At 49.8% G+C, this 18131-nt stretch overlaps 1 protein-coding gene across 2 annotated transcripts; it reads right to left on the bottom strand.

Annotated features, from left to right (window-relative positions):
* Nucleotides 1-889: 889 nt before the first annotated feature.
* Nucleotides 890-4345, bottom strand: LOC125136881 (BOLA class I histocompatibility antigen, alpha chain BL3-7-like). Of its 2 annotated transcripts, none has more exons than XM_047797767.1 (8): nt 4190-4345; nt 3609-3878; nt 3113-3388; nt 2228-2503; nt 1999-2109; nt 1551-1583; nt 1370-1420; nt 890-1209 (listed from the first exon to the last, which is right to left on the bottom strand). In XM_047797767.1, the coding sequence occupies exons 1-8, from the start codon at nt 4260-4262 to the stop codon at nt 1205-1207; spliced, it is 1095 nt and encodes a 364-aa protein (XP_047653723.1). In that variant the 5' UTR covers nt 4263-4345; the 3' UTR covers nt 890-1204. The 2 variants fall into 2 exon arrangements, with proteins under 2 accessions (XP_047653723.1, XP_047653724.1); XM_047797768.1 differs by having other exon boundaries at nt 890-1118.
* Nucleotides 4346-18131: the final 13786 nt, after the last annotated feature.

Below are 18131 nucleotides of genomic sequence, written 5' to 3'. Positions count from 1 at the left end.
AGGCTGTGGGTTCCATTTCCTATCCCAGCTCATAAGCTTGAGAAAAGCAAAACTGGAGTCAACACTAGGATTACTAGGTCTAAGGGCAGAGCGAGAGGGTGGGCTGCAGGGAATATAGTAATCCAGTGTGAATTAAATTAATACAGGAAACTATCAGGTCCCTCCTCTTTGCTAATCTCAGAATCTGGTTCCTTAAAAAATATGTGGAAAGGATGGAAAGAATAATTCAGGAAGCAGCCCTAGAAGGAGGGCAAGAACTGCACGAGTCTGAAAATTTATCTTTTAATACCACTGAGAATCCTGCGTGCAAGGACCTCTTGAACCTGTGGGGACAATGCCTGGCCAAAATCACTCTGCTGCTTTCAGAGATGGGGGACACCCAGAGCCGAATGAGACCAAAACTCTACACATGAAAAAGACTAGTTGTATTCTAAAAACCTGAAAAAGTAAAATATAAGCACACACCAGATGGGGGATGAGGGTAAAGACCAAGGCTTGAGTCTAGGCTGACCTGGTCACAGGAAGCCCTCACTGCCCACAGCCCTGGAGACAGAACAAGGCCCAGGTGATGTCTGAGTCCCTGTGATCACAGGTCTTGGTGGCACAAGGTTCTACTGAAGGAACAAGGACAAAGGGGCTGAAACGATGAACCAGCCCAGGAGGGACCCTGTCACAGCCCATGAGGCACTGAGCACTGACTGCCCCCAGGCCCAGTCCATGCCTGGCTCTCCACAGCCTCCACCTGGATCTCCTGTAATGGACTCAGCACAGCAAGCATGTGGCTTCTAGAAAGTTCTCAGTGCCTTCATTTATTTTCTCTCTCAAACTTTAAGCAGCCTCACTTCTATTATTCCATCTGCTCCTCATGGCACAAATGAGAAAAAACAAATTCATATTGGATTTTATTTCCAACAGGAAAATTAAGACATTACCAGTGCAACACAGAGTTAGGACAGGGATGGAGATGGCCCAGCACCCCCCCACCTGCTGGAACTGGAAAGAGGATCAGGGAAGAGAACACAGGTCAGGGTGAGGAGGGGACATGGGGGGCAGGGCTGGGCCAGGGTCCCCACCTCCTCTCAGGATGCGCATAGGGACACAGACCCTTTCAGAGGCAGCTGCAGAAACAGGAGTCAGGGGATCTGAAGTCACAAAGTGGGACGTGAACAAATCTGTGTCACTCAGTCCCCACAAGGCAGCTGTCTCACACTGGGAAAGAAAATCATCAGGAAACAGGCAGGTCAGTCAAGGAAGGGCTGACATGCTCAACAGCCCCACATGCTCCAAACATCCCCCTCAAAGGTCCCCATCACCCAGGGCACCCCCTCTGCCCCAACCCCCTCCCCATCTAGGCCCTCCAGGGTCTCACCTCTAGGATCCTTGGTAAGGGACACATCAGAGCCCTGGGCACTGTCACTGCCTGGGGTACAGCAAAAGCAGGACGGGGTCAGAACCCCCAAGAGAGAAGATGAGAGAAGGTGGGTGAGCCCCCCCCACGGCCTCCTGTCTGCACCACCAGGGCCTCAGGCATCACAACCCTCCACACTGACCTGCAGCCTGAGTGTAGCTCCCTCCTTTTTCACCTGTGGGAAGAAGACATCATGTGAGAGACCGTAGAGTAGTGTGAGTCATGAGATCCTAGAGGAAACCCTAGTCCTGGACCATAGAGAACGTTCCAGAAATTTGTCCAATAATCCAGGACAGGATCAGGAGTATATAGGAAGGAGATGTGGGAAAGACTGGATCAACTGCCCTCCTGGATGCCTCTCCTTGACCTCCAAGGGCTGAGAACCTGGTCCCCAACTAGAAGAATCCAGGAGAAGAAACTGTTGTTCATTTCCACATGTGCTTCACAAAAGGGTACTGTGGTAGCACTCAGCCCCAGACTCAGCACATGTGTGTGGAGGGGACGTCCCAGGAACAAGGCAGAACAAATTTCCACCTGGGCTTGAAACCCCAGTGAGACAAGGAGACTCAGATCCCCGCTCCCTTCCCTACCTGAGCGCGTCTTCCTCCAGATCACAACTCCAGCCACCACGGCTCCAGCGACCAGGACGAGAACCAGGCCAACAATGACGCCCACGATGGGGACAGGGGGCTGAGGAGAGTCTGGGAACAAAGGGCGAGGGGAGGGCCCTCCTCAGGCTGGAGTCCTGACCTTGCTGAAGTCTCCAGAAGGGCTTCTGCTGTGTCTGAGAAGAGGCTCCGCCCCCAGGGCCCTCCTTACCCCATCTCAGGGTGAGGGGCTCCTGCAGGCCCTCGTGCTGCACATGGCAGGTGTAGCTCTGCTCCTCTCCAGGAGGCACCACCAGGGCCGCCCACTTCTGGAAGGTCCCATCCCCTGAGGGCCTGGTCTCCACCAGCTCCATGTCCTGGCTCTGGTCCTGGCCCTCCCGCTGCCAGGTCAGGGAGATCTCCTTAGGGTAGAAGCCCAGGGCCCAGCACCTCAAGGTGACCCCGAGGTCAGAGCTGGGGTGGCGGGTCACATGTGTCTTTGGAGGCTCTGAGGAAGAAGCATCAGAAAATTCACCCTGTGGGTCCCCTGCCTGGGCCCCTGAAGCAGCCTCATGTGACCACTGGGGGAAGGGCCAGGTCAGTGGGTTTGAAAGGAAGCACAAAACCCAGACACTAGCCTGGACTTGGGTATCTGGGAATAGCTCCTAGTCCTTGGAAATTTCTAGAATCAGGGTGAGAGTCGAAATAGGAGGTTCCAGGACTGTAAGGGGGAGAATATAGTCATATTCCTGACTTGGGAGGAGGTTGAATCCAGAAAACCTGGAGTCAAATCCAAAGCTATTCGCGGGCTGAGACCAGGCCTGAGAAAGTCATGGTTCACAAGATGGCGGCCAGGGTCAAAGGGCACCGCTGAGCATTTCTTTCAGGGATGGTCTCCCCCCTTCACCCCCAAAGAGAAAGTCTTCCTTAACTGTCCTTTGGAGAAGTGGGGTCCCCGGGGAGTCCCTGTCTTGTGGAGAAGCTGGGAACCTAGGTGACTCCTCCCTCTCAGGACAGGCAGTGGGGGGCTTTCCCGCAGGGACCCCCTTTTCCTCTCCCTGTGGGAAGGCAGCTCCCTCCCGAGGGGAGATGGTGGAGGCCCCGCGGCCCCTGATACCTGCGCGCTGCAGCGTGTCGTTCCCCATCTCCAGGTATTTCTGGAGCCACTCCACACACACGCCCTGCAGGTAGCTTCTCAAGCGCTCCGCCACATTGGCCGCCTCCAACTTGCGCTTGGAGATCTGAGCCGCCGTGTCCGCCGCGGTCCAGGAGCGCAGGTCCTCGTTCAGGGCGATGTAATCGGCGCCGTCGTAGCCAAACTGTCTGTACCCGCGGAGGAGGCGCCCGTCTGGTCCCAAGTAGCAGCCGTACATGCTCTGGAAGGTGTGAGACCCTGACCCCGCCCCGAGTCAGCCACGCCCCCGCCGCGACCAACCCGGGGTTCAACCCAAACTGAAAACGAAACCGGGGGAAAGTCCCCGCCGGTCCTTCCGGGTCGGGGGCCGGGCGGGTCCGGAAAGGCCGGGGTGACCCTCGGACCCGGAGGTCGGGGTGACCCCGGCCCGTCCCTGGGGATGGGGGTCGTGAGCTGGACCCGGGCCCGCGTCGCTCACCGGCCTCGCTCTGGTTGTAGTAGCCGCGCAGGTTGTTCAGGCTCACTCGGAAATTCTGTGCGCTGCCCATGACGTTCCGCGTGTTCCTATCCCAATAGTCCTGCCCCACCTGCTGTATCCACGGTGCCCGCGGCTCCATCCGCGGATTCGGGGCGTCTCTGTCGAACCGCACGAACTGCGTGTCGTCCACGTAGCCGACGGCGATGAAGCGGGAGTCCCCGAGGTCGGGCCGGGACACGGCGGTGTAGAAATAGCTCAGGGAGTGGGGCCCTGGGGGGGGGGGGTGAGACACGACCCTCCTCTCGGCGCGCGGTCCCGGGTGCGAGGTGGTGGGGCCGGGACCGGGCTGGGGGCTCGGGGCTTGGGAGACGGAAAAGGGGTGGAGTTCGGAGAAGGTCCTCGGGTTTACGGTGGGCGAGCAGAGGGTCAGGAAGCAAGTGAGGGACTGGCCGGGCCGGGGTGAGGTGGCGGGTCTGGGTCGGGACAGCAGAGTCTCATCTTCCCTGTGGGTCCCCATCCGACCCCCGGGCGGCTCCCTTGCTCCTCCCCGCAGCGGCCGTGTCCCCCGACCCCGCACTCACCCGCCCGGGTCCCGGTCAGGGCCAGGGCCCCCGACAGCAGAATGAGGATGGCTTGAGGGCCCCTGACCCGCATCTTTGGAATCTGCGGAGATTCTATGTCGAGGCGGGTGCGTGGAGAGTTTATAACCGGGAACCGCGGTGGCGCTGATTGGCTTCTCCAGAAACCCGACACGCAATAGGAGAGAGAAGTGGGGCCGCATCACGAGTGTCCGGGCAGGACGGCCCCATACAGGTTGGGAGACGGAGAAGTGAAACTGGGGACACGGGGACTCCCCAGCACGGAGCCTCCCTGCCCAGACGCCGCCCTGGAGCCTGAGACCCCAGAGCCACGCCCTGCCGGGGCCCTGGGACTCTGCCCTGCTCTTGCTTCTTCTGCTCAGAAAGCTCTTTGTCACCCTGTCTCTCTGAGTTCTGGGCCAGGGGCTGTGAGCTCAGCGATTTCCAAACCTTTTACTCAGAATATTTATACAGTTTTACAAATTAGTGAGGTCCTCAGGGATATGTGTTTTATGTTGTTACTTCAATCGATATTTTCCATACTTGAAATAATAAACATTTTAAATTTATTTTTTAGAGGAATATGAATAACCCATGCATTTCATGTGAAAATAATTACTTCCCATAGTAATCACGGTAGTGTGAAAAGTGGAGCTTTTTACATTTTCCATGATTGCAAGCCTCTTTCTTGTCTGTGTCATTAGAAGACCACTGGATTTTTATGTTTGCTTCTGCATTAAAGCCACTATTTTGACTGATGTCTATGAAGATAAAAACCCCATACATATGTAGCAAGAGTATTTTTAATAACCTTTTCAGATAATTATGGATGCTCATCTTTGATACAAAGCTAAAACTACACAAATGGTAGTTTGTTAAAAGTTATACTCAGGGAGTTCCCGTCGTGGCGCAGTGGTTAACGAATCCGACTAGGAACCACAAGGTTGCGGGTTCGATCCCTGCCCTTGCTCAGTGGGTTAAGGATCCGGCGTTGCCGTGAGCTGTGCTGTAGGTCCCAGACGTGGCTCCGATCCCGCGTTGCTGTGGCTCTGGCGTAGGCCGGTGGCTACAGCTCCGATTCAACCCCTAGCCTGGCAACCTCCATATGCTGCGGGAGCAGCCCAAAGAAATAGCAAAAAGACCAAAAAAAAAAAAAAGTTATTTTCAAAGTGGACCTGAGTCATTATCATTCAATGTTTTCTATTCTATTACATTAAAATCCATAAGCCTATTTTGCACATTGACTATCCCTTGTACTAATGTAAGATTATAAAAAAGTAATACATTGTTTCACTGTTATACAGATCTTTCAGTGTCATTTATTCTTTGAAGTAAAGATTGTATTCTGTGAAAAAGCAGTTAGTTCTGCTCACACAGATGATTTTCCTTGTGACATAGTACTTTGGAATATAGCAGGAGTGTTTGGTATGTACTTCCTATGTCATCATAGAAGATTCTATTAAAATGTGAGTTTAAGAAAAAAAAAAAGAAGAAAAAAAATGTGAGTTTAAGGATGATGATTTAGGAGTTCCTGTTGTGGCTCAGTGGTTAACGAATCGGACTAGGAATCATGAGGTTGCAGGGTTGATCCCTGACCTTGCTCAGTGGGTTAAGGATCCGGCATTGGTGTGAGCTGTGGTGTAGGTCACAGACACAGCTTGGATCCCACGTTGCTGTGGCTCTGGCGTAGGCTGGCGGCTACAGCTCCTATTGGACCCCTAGCCTGGGAACCTCCATATGCAGCAGGAGTGGACCTAGAACAGGCAAAAAGCCCCCCCCCCAAAAGAAAAGGATGATGATTTACGCAAGATAAGAATTTTTATTTATTAATTTCTTTTTTTTCCTTGTCCTTTTGCTTTTTCTAGGGCCACTCCCGTGGCATATGGAGGTTCCCAGGCTAGGGGTTGAATCGGAGCTGCAGCCACTGGCCTACGCCAGAGCCACAGCAACGCGGGATCCGAGCCACGTCTGTGACCTACAGCACAGCTCACGGCAACGCCAGATCCTTAACCCACTGAGCAAGGGCAGGGAGCGAACCGCAACCTCATGGTTCCTAGTCGGATTCGTTAACCACTGAGCCACGATGGGAACTCCTATTTATTAATTTCAAAACATTTATTTAATACGGTTGATTTACAATGTTGTGTTAATTGGTGTACAACAGAATGCTTCAGTTATACACATACATATTATACTCTTTCATATTTTCTTCCATTATGATTTATTAAGGAAAGATAAGAATTTTTAATGTCAACCAGGATGTTTTACAGCAAACCTGCTTTTTTTTTTTTTTTTGCAAGTAAGTCATAGTGATATAATTACTATTACAGTTTGCTTCCCTAGTTTCCATTATTGCTAAGTTGTACCTCAAAGCAAATGTCAACATAGTGAAAAGTTAAATACTATCTTAGGAATGCTATGAATGTTGTGTTCATCTCATGGATCTCATGAAAGGGTCTCCATGACTTTCAAGGGTTCCACAGACCACACTCTGAGATCTGCTGTTCTGAATAAACCTGGAAAAGTCTCCTCATTGACCCTGGCCTTGACCTCCTCTTCATTCCCCAGAATCCCTCTCCCTGCCCTGGACTCCCTGCCTCCCCAGCCTCAGCTGAGGGCCCTGCCCCTGGGCTCCTCCAGGAAAGGACTCAGCCCCTGGAAAGTGATGCCAGAGAGAGTCCTCCATCTGGGAAGGGAGGTGGGGGGACAGGCGTCTCCCCATTGGACCTGGGAACAGTCTGTGTCTGAAGGCGCCAGACCCACGCATCACCTCCTTGGTTTTGTTCCGCATCAGCTTCATATGCATTCACTTCCCAGACAGGAATCTGTGACAGAGTCTCTGAGAGAAATCCTCTCTCCTGGGTCTAATGTATCTGACGTGAGGCCCACAAAGCGGGAAGAGCAGTCCTGTCCAACAGCATGTTCTGTTTGAAGGAACTATTCATATCTGTCTGTGTCATCAGCTGCTCACTAGCTACAGGTGGCTATTCAGCACCTCAAAAGAGACTATTGTGCTGAGCACCCTTAAATTTCTTTAATTTAGTTAAAGTAGCCATATGTGGCCTGTAGCTTGCATACGGGACAGTGGATATCGAGCATGTTCTTAATTTTCAGGCTCTTCTCTCCAAAGAGAAGGTGTGATTCATAGATTGATGCATATTAACGTAATGTTCATATGGAAGTCATTTGGATTTGTCTGAGTCTTGGATATATGCTTAAAATGCAGCATGTCCAAGAAAGTTTAATTAATATTTATTTTAAGAGTATTTAGAGTAGGAGTTCCCGTTAAGGCACAGCAGAAATGAATCCAACTAGGCACCTTGAGGTTTCAGGTTCGATCCCTGGCCTGGCTCTGTGGGTCAAGGATCTGGCGTTGCCGTGAGCTGTGGGGTAGGTCCCAGATGTGGCTCGGATCTGGTGTTGCTGTGGCTGTGGAGTAGGTCAGCGGCTATAGCTCTGATTGGACCCCTAGCCTGGGAACCTCCATGTGCTGTGAGTGCAGCTCTAAAAAGACAAAAAGACAAAAAAAAAAAAAAAAGAACATATATAGGATTTAGGCTTTGGTGGGTGATTTCGAGGAGGGTGGATGGAAGAGGGGCTCAGTCTAGATCGGGTGTTGCTGTCAGGCAGTGGGAAAGGTCTCTGACTGGGCATCTCAGTGACCCTCACCTGTAGGGAGGACAGACTAGAGCCAGGGTCCAGCTGTGATTGCAAAGAAGCATCGGTTGCTCACATCAACACAGGGAGAGGTTTGCCACAAAAAAGTTAAAGGTCACTTTTGCAGCATTTCTCAATGACTTCACTATGTTTACATTTTGACACAGAAATTTCATCTAAAACTTTATCCTAAGATAATCATTCGTGTTCTCAAAAATATATATTCAAGGATTTTTTAATGGTGGTTTACAAAGAATGGAATTAATCAAAATGATTTCATCACTCTAATGTTAGTAACTATGAACAGGGGAACACTTTGTGTTCCAGGCAATCATGCCATGTAATTGACACAGTGGTTGAATGTATTCCTCAAAGCCAACACATGAGGCACAGGACATGTGATCCCTCGTGCAGACGGGGGAAGGGAGACTCAAGGTTTAAGGAGTGGATATTTCAAGGTCCCCTTGACTCCAGATCTGGAGACACTGGTGATGAAATGAAGAACAGCAGTCAGGACCCTGGCGATGTGAGACAGGCCCTGTGGTGAGACAAAGATGACAAGGATAAGGGTAACTTGGAGTGCCCTGGTGGCCCAGCCTTTTAAGGATCTGGCCTTTCATTGCAGCTGCTCAAGTCACTGCTGTGGTGCAGTATCAGTCCTTGGCCCTAGAATTTCCACATGCCCCAGGCCAGGCAAAAAACGCCCCCAGAAAACAGCAACTCAGGATCCAAGCCCCATCTGCAACCTACATCACAGCTCACGGCAATGCTGGATCCCCAACCCACTGGTTGAGGCCAGGGATCGAACCCGTGTCCTCATCGATGCTACTTGTAGGCCAGCAGCTATGATTCCAATTGGACCCGTAACCTGGGAACTTCCATATGCCATGGGTGTGGCCCTAAAAAGACAAAACAAGAAAACAAAAAACCCAAAACAAGAAAACAAAAATGATTAAGGGTAAATCAAAACTGAGTCAAGTGCTGTGAGAAAACATTCATGTCATGAGAGCAGATAACCCGGAGACCTGACAGTTTCCTACCACTGTTATCACTAATATCTAAAGAGGTAAGAGATATATGGCTTATGAAACAAAAATAGAATTCCTTACAATCATATACAAACATGGAACAAGAAAAAGCTATTGGAATTTAGAAATAATGTCATAGAGATGAATAATCCAATAGATGGATTGGAAGGTTACGGTCATGCTCTCAGTCATGGGCAAGGCGAAGTCCTCGCAAGAAGGAGAGAAGACTGATAAAAATATTCATCTGTCAATCAAGAGATTTCAAGTGAATAATACAAGTTTCAAAACTAATGGAGAGTAGGAAATGATGAAAAGTTCAATTTCAGGAAAACTTGTCAGATTTACAGACAAAAATTTACATCTTGAATGGCCTGACCAAATTCTTACTGCAGGAGATGAAGACAGACCCACAGCCAGACACATGACAGTGAAATCTCAGAAAGACAGTGGAAGCGACCTTGTTAACTTCAAGAGGCAAACCTTGCAAAATCCATGGTCCTGGAGGCTAGAAGACATTGAAGTGATGGTTTCTGAATCCCAAGGCAAAAATAAGTGTTTCCAACACAGAGCTCTATATCTAGTTACCATGTTAGTCCTAGGGTTGCCTAAGTCATGTCAGAGTTACAGAGTTTTACTTGTGCTGTTCCCTTTTTCTCTTTGTCTTCTTAGGGCTGCACCAGCGGCATATGGAGGTTCCCAGGCTAGGGGTTAAACAGGAGCTGTAGCTGCCAGCCTACGCCATAACCACTAGCAACAGGGGATAGGAGCCAGCTCATTGACCTATACCACAGCTCAGTGCCACGCTGGATCCTTAACCCGCTGAGTGAGGCCAGGTTCGAACCTGCATCCTCAAGGATGCTAGTCAGGTTCGTTAACTACTGAGCCACGATGGGAACTCCAGCTGTTCCATTTCTTAAGGAGACTGTTAGCAAAGTGGGGGGAAATGATGGAGAAAATCACTAACAGGGAGACATGGGATGCAGGCTGTGGTGGAGCCAGAACAAGGGAGGCAGAGGGCTGCCCAGGACGAGGCGAAGGAGACCCGGGCCGTCAGCCCTGCCCCAGGTGTGCGGGGACCCGTCCCGTGTGGCAGCACTGAGGGCCGTGGGAAAGGCTGTGCAGGAAGATGAGGTTTCTGGGAGATCATATGTGCTCGAAGATACTCAGCAAGACGAGACTCGGGGAAAGTTTGGGACTGGTTTCACCCAAGTACAACAATAAGATGCTGTGTATTTCTGGGAAAATGGAAAAATCCATTTAAAAAAGAAACCACAGTCTACTAAACACTCAGTTGAGACTTGCATTTCCATCCTCCTAATAATTCAAACATTGAACATTGAGCTAACTAGAATTATACTATTCAGAGACTGAAAATAGTAAATTATAATTATATTGGGAGGACAAACAAAAATTAAGCAAAGATGAGACATAAACTAAGAAACAGAGGAAGAGTATCATAGGCATGGTTTTAAAGGCATAGAAAAACAATTAGAAGAGTTCCCGTTGTGGCTCAGAAGAAGCAAATCTGACTGGGAACTATGAGGTTGCAGGTTTGATCCCTGGCTTTGCTCAGTGGGTTAAGGATCCGTCGTTGCCGTGAGCTGTGGTATAGATCACAGACTCAGCTTGGATATGGCGTTGCTGTGGCTTTGGTGTAGGCCAGTGGCTACAGCTCCAATTCGACCCCTGGCCTTGGATTCTCCATATGCCGCGGTGCGGGCCTAAAAAGCAAAAAAAAAATATATATAAAAATAAAAATATAAACAAAAAAAGAACAGAAAGAAAAACTTATGAAGTGCAAATAAAGTATGCAGTTCAGTAATAATGTACCAACATTGCTGCATTAGCTGTGAAAAGATGCCTGCCGTTCATATAAGATGTTCACCACAGGGAAACTGAATATAGCGTAAGAGGAAGCCCTGTTACACGTTTGCAGCTGTCTTGTAAATCTCACACTAGTCTAATTTTAAAAAGTATAATTTAAAAGATGTTCTTCAGAAGGAATAGGGGTTGGAAGAAACAATTTTCTGGTTTTAGTTTCCCAGGGTGTTTGCATAAAGGAGCTGGAGTGGGGAGGTTGGGGGAGCAAAGAGGGAACCTTCGGAGACAGGCCCAGGCTCCAGAGCGCTCCTCTCCTCCAACCCCTGCCCCACCCCCTAGAGCTGCTCAGAAAGCACCTTCACTCCCCCACTGCTGCCCAGCCTCCAGGGCAGCCATCTCTGTGGGACTCAGACCTCAGCCCATCCTCTCTCTTCCCTGAGCAGAGTAGGAGAGAGCAGAGCCGTGGCGCCCCCGTGTGGCCACAGGGCTGATGACAGGAGACCTGAGCTCCCCTTTGACCTCCTTACCAGGGACCTGCCCAGGGTCTCCTTGTGCTCCCAGCAGAGGGACAGGGCTGTGCCCCCAAGGGGGAGCCCCAAGCAGTGTCAAGTTCAGAGCCTGAATTGCTTCCCCCAAACACATGCTGACACAGACGTTTTCCTCCCGGTTAAATGACCCAGGACTTTGGCCTCAGGGAAGGGCAGATCTCCAGCCCTAATGGTTGGTTTTCCTGGGTCCAGGGTGGAGCCCACAGACATACTGGGGGCCTGCAGTCTCCTGGAATGCAGCCTTAAACCCCAAGGTTCACATGTTCCTGCTGCTGCTTCCAGGGCGGGAGGCTCTTCCTCCAGGGAATCCACTCTGGAGTCTCCATCCTAGGATGGGGTGGAAGCGGGGGAGAGGAAGCAGGAGCCCCCCAGGGTGATAGCTTATGGAGATGGGGAGACTCTGGAGATGTGAGGAAAAGGAGGGAACAGTGATATGAGCGAAGGCCTAGAGGAGGGGAGGGAGAGGAAGCCGAGGGGGGGGGAGGGAGAGGGGTCAGCGTAGGGGCCACCTGTGCAGGGAGGAATGGGGTCTGGGTGGGCACTCGGGCTCCTGGTCTGGGGGCTCTGTTTTTCTGCTGGATGCATAGCAGGTGTTCCACTATGACTGGCTGATAAACTCTGCTTCAGTTTGGGGTACTGTTCTGCATAACTCACACACACACCCACAGAAGAAAGGGCAAACCATAAAGGAGAGAGAGGAGGGGAGTAAAGGAATTCCTTCTTTCTACAATGAGAGCTCCCCCTCCTACCTTAACCCCCTCCTACAAAAGCCGAGGTGCAGGAAGAATCAGGAAGGGAGAGCCAGGCCTGTGCAGCCCTGGAGGACACAGCCTTGGGCCTGCTTCCCAGGTCTCCAGGCCCCACTCTGTGCACCAGGACGTCACGGCCTCATCTGAGTCCATCCTCAGCTCACAGCCCTGGGCTGCCTGGACACGGTCTCTATTTTCTAGGACTGTGGGAACCACTGCACCAACAAGAGTGGCCCTGGGGCTGCAGAAACAGAGCTGCCCAGCTGATGCCACAGAGCTCATTCCTGGGGCACAGAGAGTGGGATGGAGGCTGCAGCCTGGAGACCACAGTGACCCCAGATCTGTGTGAGTCTCAGCCCAGGACTTGGCCTGATATTTTCCCAGGAAGCCCAATGCAGCCCTTGTTCCCCCTCAGGTTCCCAGGACCCAGGGCTCAGGACCTGGATGCCCAAGGTCTGGAAGGGTGGATGCTTCTGCCCAGGCCCCAGACTGTCCACGCTTTGGAGCCTAGGCCGGGGGTGTGTGTGTGTGTGTGTGGGGCCCACTTCAAAACCACAGGAAGGAGCCCAGCATCCCGCCTCTTCTTCCCCTTTGAGCACCTGAGAGACCCAGACCTGCAGGCTGCCTCCCCCAGGTCTGCTCCCTCCACCTCCAAACAAAGAACTGAAAGCCCCACAATCCTGGTCTCCAATTTCTGGCCCTGCAGGTTTGGGGTCCCAGTCCCAGGGGTCCCAGTCCCAGGGCCCCCCAGGCTGAGGCTGAGCCCCGCCACCAGCTGCGCAGAAACCCAGGATTCTGGACCTAAGACTGGGACCTGGAGGACGTCCCCGCCTAGGAACCCCGCCACCTGAGCCGGACGCCCCGGCGACAGACATGTTTGAGCGCCAGCTATAGGCCAGGCAAGATTCTAGCCCTTTGGGGATGTTTCAGACCAACTAAGCCCGAGTCCCCGCCCTGTGTGTGCACGCGCGGATGGAAGAGCTGCCGATAAACCACAAGGCTCTTGAAGTCAAAGATCAGGGTGTCAAAAAGCAAAGACTGAAAAAAAAAAAATAGCAAAGACTGATTTCGAGAAAAAGAACAAGGGAGGGACGACGGGGAGCTGGTGGTCATTTAAAATAGTATCCTCAGGGGCGGCTTTCCTGAGAGATGCCATTTGAGCTGAGTCCTGAGGGAGGCGAGGGAGTGAGCGCTGAGGGGTTGGGAGGAAGAGAGTTCTGGTATCGCCCTCTGCACAGACCTGGGGAGCCGCTGAGGCTGCAGCAGGAAGGGGAGTGGGCAGACTTCAGGAAGGACTTCCTGCAGAGGAATATGAGGATGGATCTGGGTTTGTAGCGTTTACAACCGGCTCCCCCATTTGTGCTGTGGAATTCCTGAGTTCCTCAGACTGGAAGAAGAAGAAAGGAAGTTGGGGAGAGGAGGGAGCTGGGGGTGGGTGTCCTGCCCCCACTTTATCTCTGAGCTCATCCTCTCCTGCATCCAGTGTGAGATGGAAGTGGGTTTTGGCTTCAATAATTCCAGAATTCCAAGATCGGGGGGGAAGGCACCACGTGGCAGGGTATAAAATGAAAGAATTTCTAAACCCCTGGAGGCTCAAAGCAACAACTGCAAGAAAGGTAACAAATGAGAAAAAGGGTATAAAATAGCCCATCACCTATCCTTGTTTTGGTTCTGCGAGGAAATTATTGAATGTTTTGGGTTAAAGTAAATGTTAGAATTATTTTCATCCACTTAAAACATTTTTTAAACATGGCTGCTAGAAAATATAAAATTACAAATGTGGCTCAGTTTATGGTTCAGGACCTTGTGCAGGAGAGTACTGGTTTGGTTGTAGCTCTTAGGTTTAGGTCTATGCTTCCTTCAAATTAGTCTTTGAATGTGGTTTCATTCTCTTGTTTGTGTCTATTTGTGTCATCATCATTGGTGGAAAAGATTATTTGTTCCCACTGAATGACCTTGACTTCTTTTTTCTGAGCCTATATGTGAAGTTCTGATCACACACACTTTCTTCTGTTCCATAGAGCTGGACCACTCCTATCTGACACCACTTTGTACTTGAAAGCAGGTATTGGGCTTCCCCCAAGATGCTTCCTCTTTTCACATAATTATTTTGCCTGTTCAAATCTTTTGCTTTTGCACATGGAGTGTAGAATAAGCTCAACAATTAAAACAAAAAACAAAACAAAACAAAACAATAAAAACCTCTAGGAGTTTGATTGGGCTTTAAGATTCAGGTTGAATTTCATTTAATCTATAGGTAGGCAGCCTCCCCTACCCTGCCAATACCCAGGGTACAGCTGGGGAAAGTCCATGCAGGGGAACTAGTTACATATAGTTTTTGGAAGAACCTAGGACCAAATAAGACACTCAGGCTGGATTACAGAGGCAGTGGTGACTCAGGCAAGAGGAGTTACTTCCTGGGCTGTGGTTTGTGGGCGGATCTATGCGTGATTATGGCACAAACCTTGGCCCCTCTCTCCATGGACCTGTCTTACTGGGCCAGGACAGGTAACCCAAGGAAGGGGGGACAGCCCCCTCTAGAGTGACCATGTGCCTCTTCTTTTTTTTTTCCCCCTTTTTTAGGACCTCACCTGTGGGACATGGAAGTTCCCAAGCCAGGGGTTGAAATCAGAACCAGAGCCACTAGCAACACCAGATCAGAACCCCTTCTCCGAACTGCCCTGCAGCTCATGGCAACACTGGATCCCTTACCCACTGATCCAAGGCAGGAATGTATCCGCATAATCATGGATGCTAGTCGGATTTGTTTCCCCTGGGACACAAAGGGAACTCCCAGTGCCTCTTTTAAAATATCATTTGGGAGTTCCCATTGCGGTGCAGTGGTAAGGAACCTGACTAGTATCCATGAGAATGCGGGTTCGATCCCTGGCCTTCCTCAGTGGGTTAAGGATCTGGCATCCCTCTGAGCTGTGGTGTAGATCACAGATGTGACTTGGATCTGGCGTTGCTGTGGCTGTGGTGCAGGCCGGCAGCTGTAGCTCTGATTTGACCCCTAACCTGGGAACTTCCACATGCCAAGAGTGTGGCCCTAAAACCGAAAAGAAAAAGAAAAGGAAAAAAGAAAAAAAAATCATTTTCACCAAGAGTTCATGAATGAGGAGTTCCCATTGTGGTGCAGCGGAAATGAATCCGACTAGGAACCATGAGGTTGTGGGTCCGATCTCTGGCCTTGCTCAGTGGCTTAAGGATCGGGTGTTACTGTGGCTGTGGTGTAGGCCAGAAGCTATAGCTCCAATTTGACCCCTAGCCTGGGAACCTCCATATGCCATGAATGCGGTCCTGAAAAGACAAAAAGACAAAAAAAAAAAAGTTCATGAATGACTATGACTCCAGTGGCCAGTGGGTCTAATGGAGAGAAGGACCTGCCCCAGGAGGAGCTTGGAGGACAGACAGTTGCTTCCCATCAGTCAGACTTCCTGCCCACCCCCCAGGACAGCTGGCCCAGGCTGGGATCTCAACTGAGGTCTGGGACTCATTTCCCAGTATTGAAAATGCCGAGTCCTCTTCTGCTGCGTGTCCATCTTCAGAAGATGTCTCATGAACAGCAGAGGAAACAAATGATCTCCTTGAGATATTGGTTCGGGTGTGAAAACCATATGAATACACAGGCAGGGAGGAAGTCATCAGAGGGCAGGGCAGAGACTGGGCCCCTCTGCTCCAGTGTTAGACAATATACTGTTTCAATAATATCATTAATCATAAAAATGACATCTCCCAGCAACAAACTGCAATACCGCTTCCTGATATTTAATGGCCACCTCTACCATCTGGCAATTTTCATCCCGAGTCCCTTTGGTTTTGGGGGTATGAGAGCTCAGTCCCATCCCCTGGTGACCCTACCGCCCAGATCCCCTGCTCCTGGCAGTGGAAGATCCTTCCCGCTCTTCCAGGTGACTCTGGAACCATCCCCAGGGCACAGGCTCTGCAGTAGGAGGGGCCACCATGCATCAGCAGGTCCCAGGGGAGCAGCCGTCCTGACCCAGCACATAGGGGTTTGTTTCTTAGGATGAGCAGGCGGCCCCAGATGTGAGCCCCTTAGAGTCAGCTGTTCCCCACCCTCAGTCCCACCAGCTGTGAGTGAGCAGGGTCCTGGTCCAGGACCACTCCCGCTGCTAGAGAAAGAGACTGAGGGTCAGAGTTCCACCAGATAAAAATAGGAGACCCAGGAGTACTCTGGTGGCTAAGTGAGTCAAGGAGCTGACATTGTCACCACTGTGGTGTGGGTTCAATCCCTGGCCTGGAAACTTCTGCATACTGGGGGTGTGGCCAATGAAAGAAAGAAAGAAAAGAAAAGAAAAAGAAGGAAAGAAAAGATGTTACTTCTCCTTTAAGTGCACAAGGTTGAGTCTCAGGAAGGTGAGGTGGTGCCTGTGTCCTGTCACTTGGCACCTGAGACAGAAGAGCAGCTCCAAGGGGACCGCTGGGGGTTGACCTACTTTTCCTGTTTCCTGCTTCTCCACAGGAAGAAAGGGGACCTTCTAGATGTCTTTGGGCTTTAGTCTTGTGTGTCCCCTTTCAGTGGTGGCTGCTGCAGAAGCCATTGCTGAGTGACGAGGATGCCTCGGCCTGCGGTTCACAAAGATCTATTTATGCTTCGATCCAGCTCTGGGGTGATGGCCACGGCCCCTCCAAGAAATAGAAACTCATCAGGACTTTCGAAAGTCACAGGTCTGAATTGTTATTTCCTCCAGTGCAGAATCTCAGACTTTCCTCTGTCTCCTGCTTTAAGCAGAGTTGCTTCCCAAACACTGACTCTGGAGAGTCTTTCAGGATTTTATTTACAAATATGCATTGAACTGGTACAGAAGCCACCAGGAAGCAAACAGGGCTGTTTGCACTGACCGTGGGTCCTCGGTAGGGCTCTTAGCTTTGTGCCCACGGGCCCCGCCTGGGCGGCCTTCTCCAGCACATGCGCTCCTGCTCTCGGGGTGGACTCTCCTGACGGTCACCCCATTGTTCCGGGAACACACTGTTCATTTCAGGACTTAGGGTATGCAGAACTCTTCAAGACTGGACACCTTTTTAAAAAGGTTTCTTACAGCTGCGCCCATGGCATATGGAAGTTCTGGGCCAAACTAAGCTACAGGTGGATTCTGGAAGGTTCTCAGTGCTTCCATTCATTTCCTCTTTCAAGCTTTAGGAAATCTCTCATTTATTATCCCATGAATTCCCCACGGCACCAATTAGAAAAAGCAAAATCAACATATATTATATTTTCTATGGGAAAATAGGAAGTCACCTGCTGGAGTCCAGCTCCAGCAGCCAGGGTGTCCTCCCAGGGATGGACAGTGTCGGCGAAGCACATGGAAACAGCCTCTTTGTCCCTTCTTTCAAGGCGCTGGACTGCTCAAATTTTATTAGCATGGGTAACAGTTTATATAGACAGCTTAACTGTAACTTACATCACAATGTTTACATCATACTTTCAAAGGTTAAATTTTAGACTATGTGGTACAGTAGATACACATTGCGCTCTAAGAATTTTAATTAAAACTAATGGATACAATGCATCATGTAAAATTATAATGGGTACAAAACATTATGCTGAAAAATCATCATATAAAAATAAGGCAATTCAGTATAAAACGGCTTGTGGTTACTTTTAGCAAGCACCACCCGTTATTGTTTTAAGCTAATCTTTAACAACTAGAAAGGTCACAAGTACACGAATTTAACATTTACAAAAACTCATTTTTTAGATTAAAGCTTAAGGTACTAACTTCAAGGTATTACAGTCAGGGGACAGTATGAGAAAATATTTTATATATCAAAGCAACTTAATTTCATAAAACTTAAAAAGCTCCCTACAAAATTTATTAAAAGCAAGATTATATTTTCCATCAAGAATGATGTATGTCTAACCTATTCTAACCTATTGTGCACTCCACAAATACCTAACTCTAAAACCTATTTTTACTTGTAACAAACCAGTGAACACTTTGTTTTTGCTTGTATTAGATCTGAATAGGGGGAATTTCACCAAGGTGAAACTCATTATTTTATTACTGTTCCAATTTTTGTTGTTCCAATTTTATTGAATCACAAAATAGAAAAATAACAAAGAATAACAAACAAATAACAGAAAAGGCTGAGTAATAAGTAAATAACAGGAAAGACTGAA

The sequence above is a fragment of the Phacochoerus africanus genome, chromosome 9, assembly GCF_016906955.1.
Source record: "Phacochoerus africanus isolate WHEZ1 chromosome 9, ROS_Pafr_v1, whole genome shotgun sequence".
NCBI classification, from domain to species: Eukaryota; Metazoa; Chordata; class Mammalia; order Artiodactyla; family Suidae; genus Phacochoerus; species Phacochoerus africanus.
This window is presented reverse-complemented; position numbering and strand designations above follow the sequence as displayed.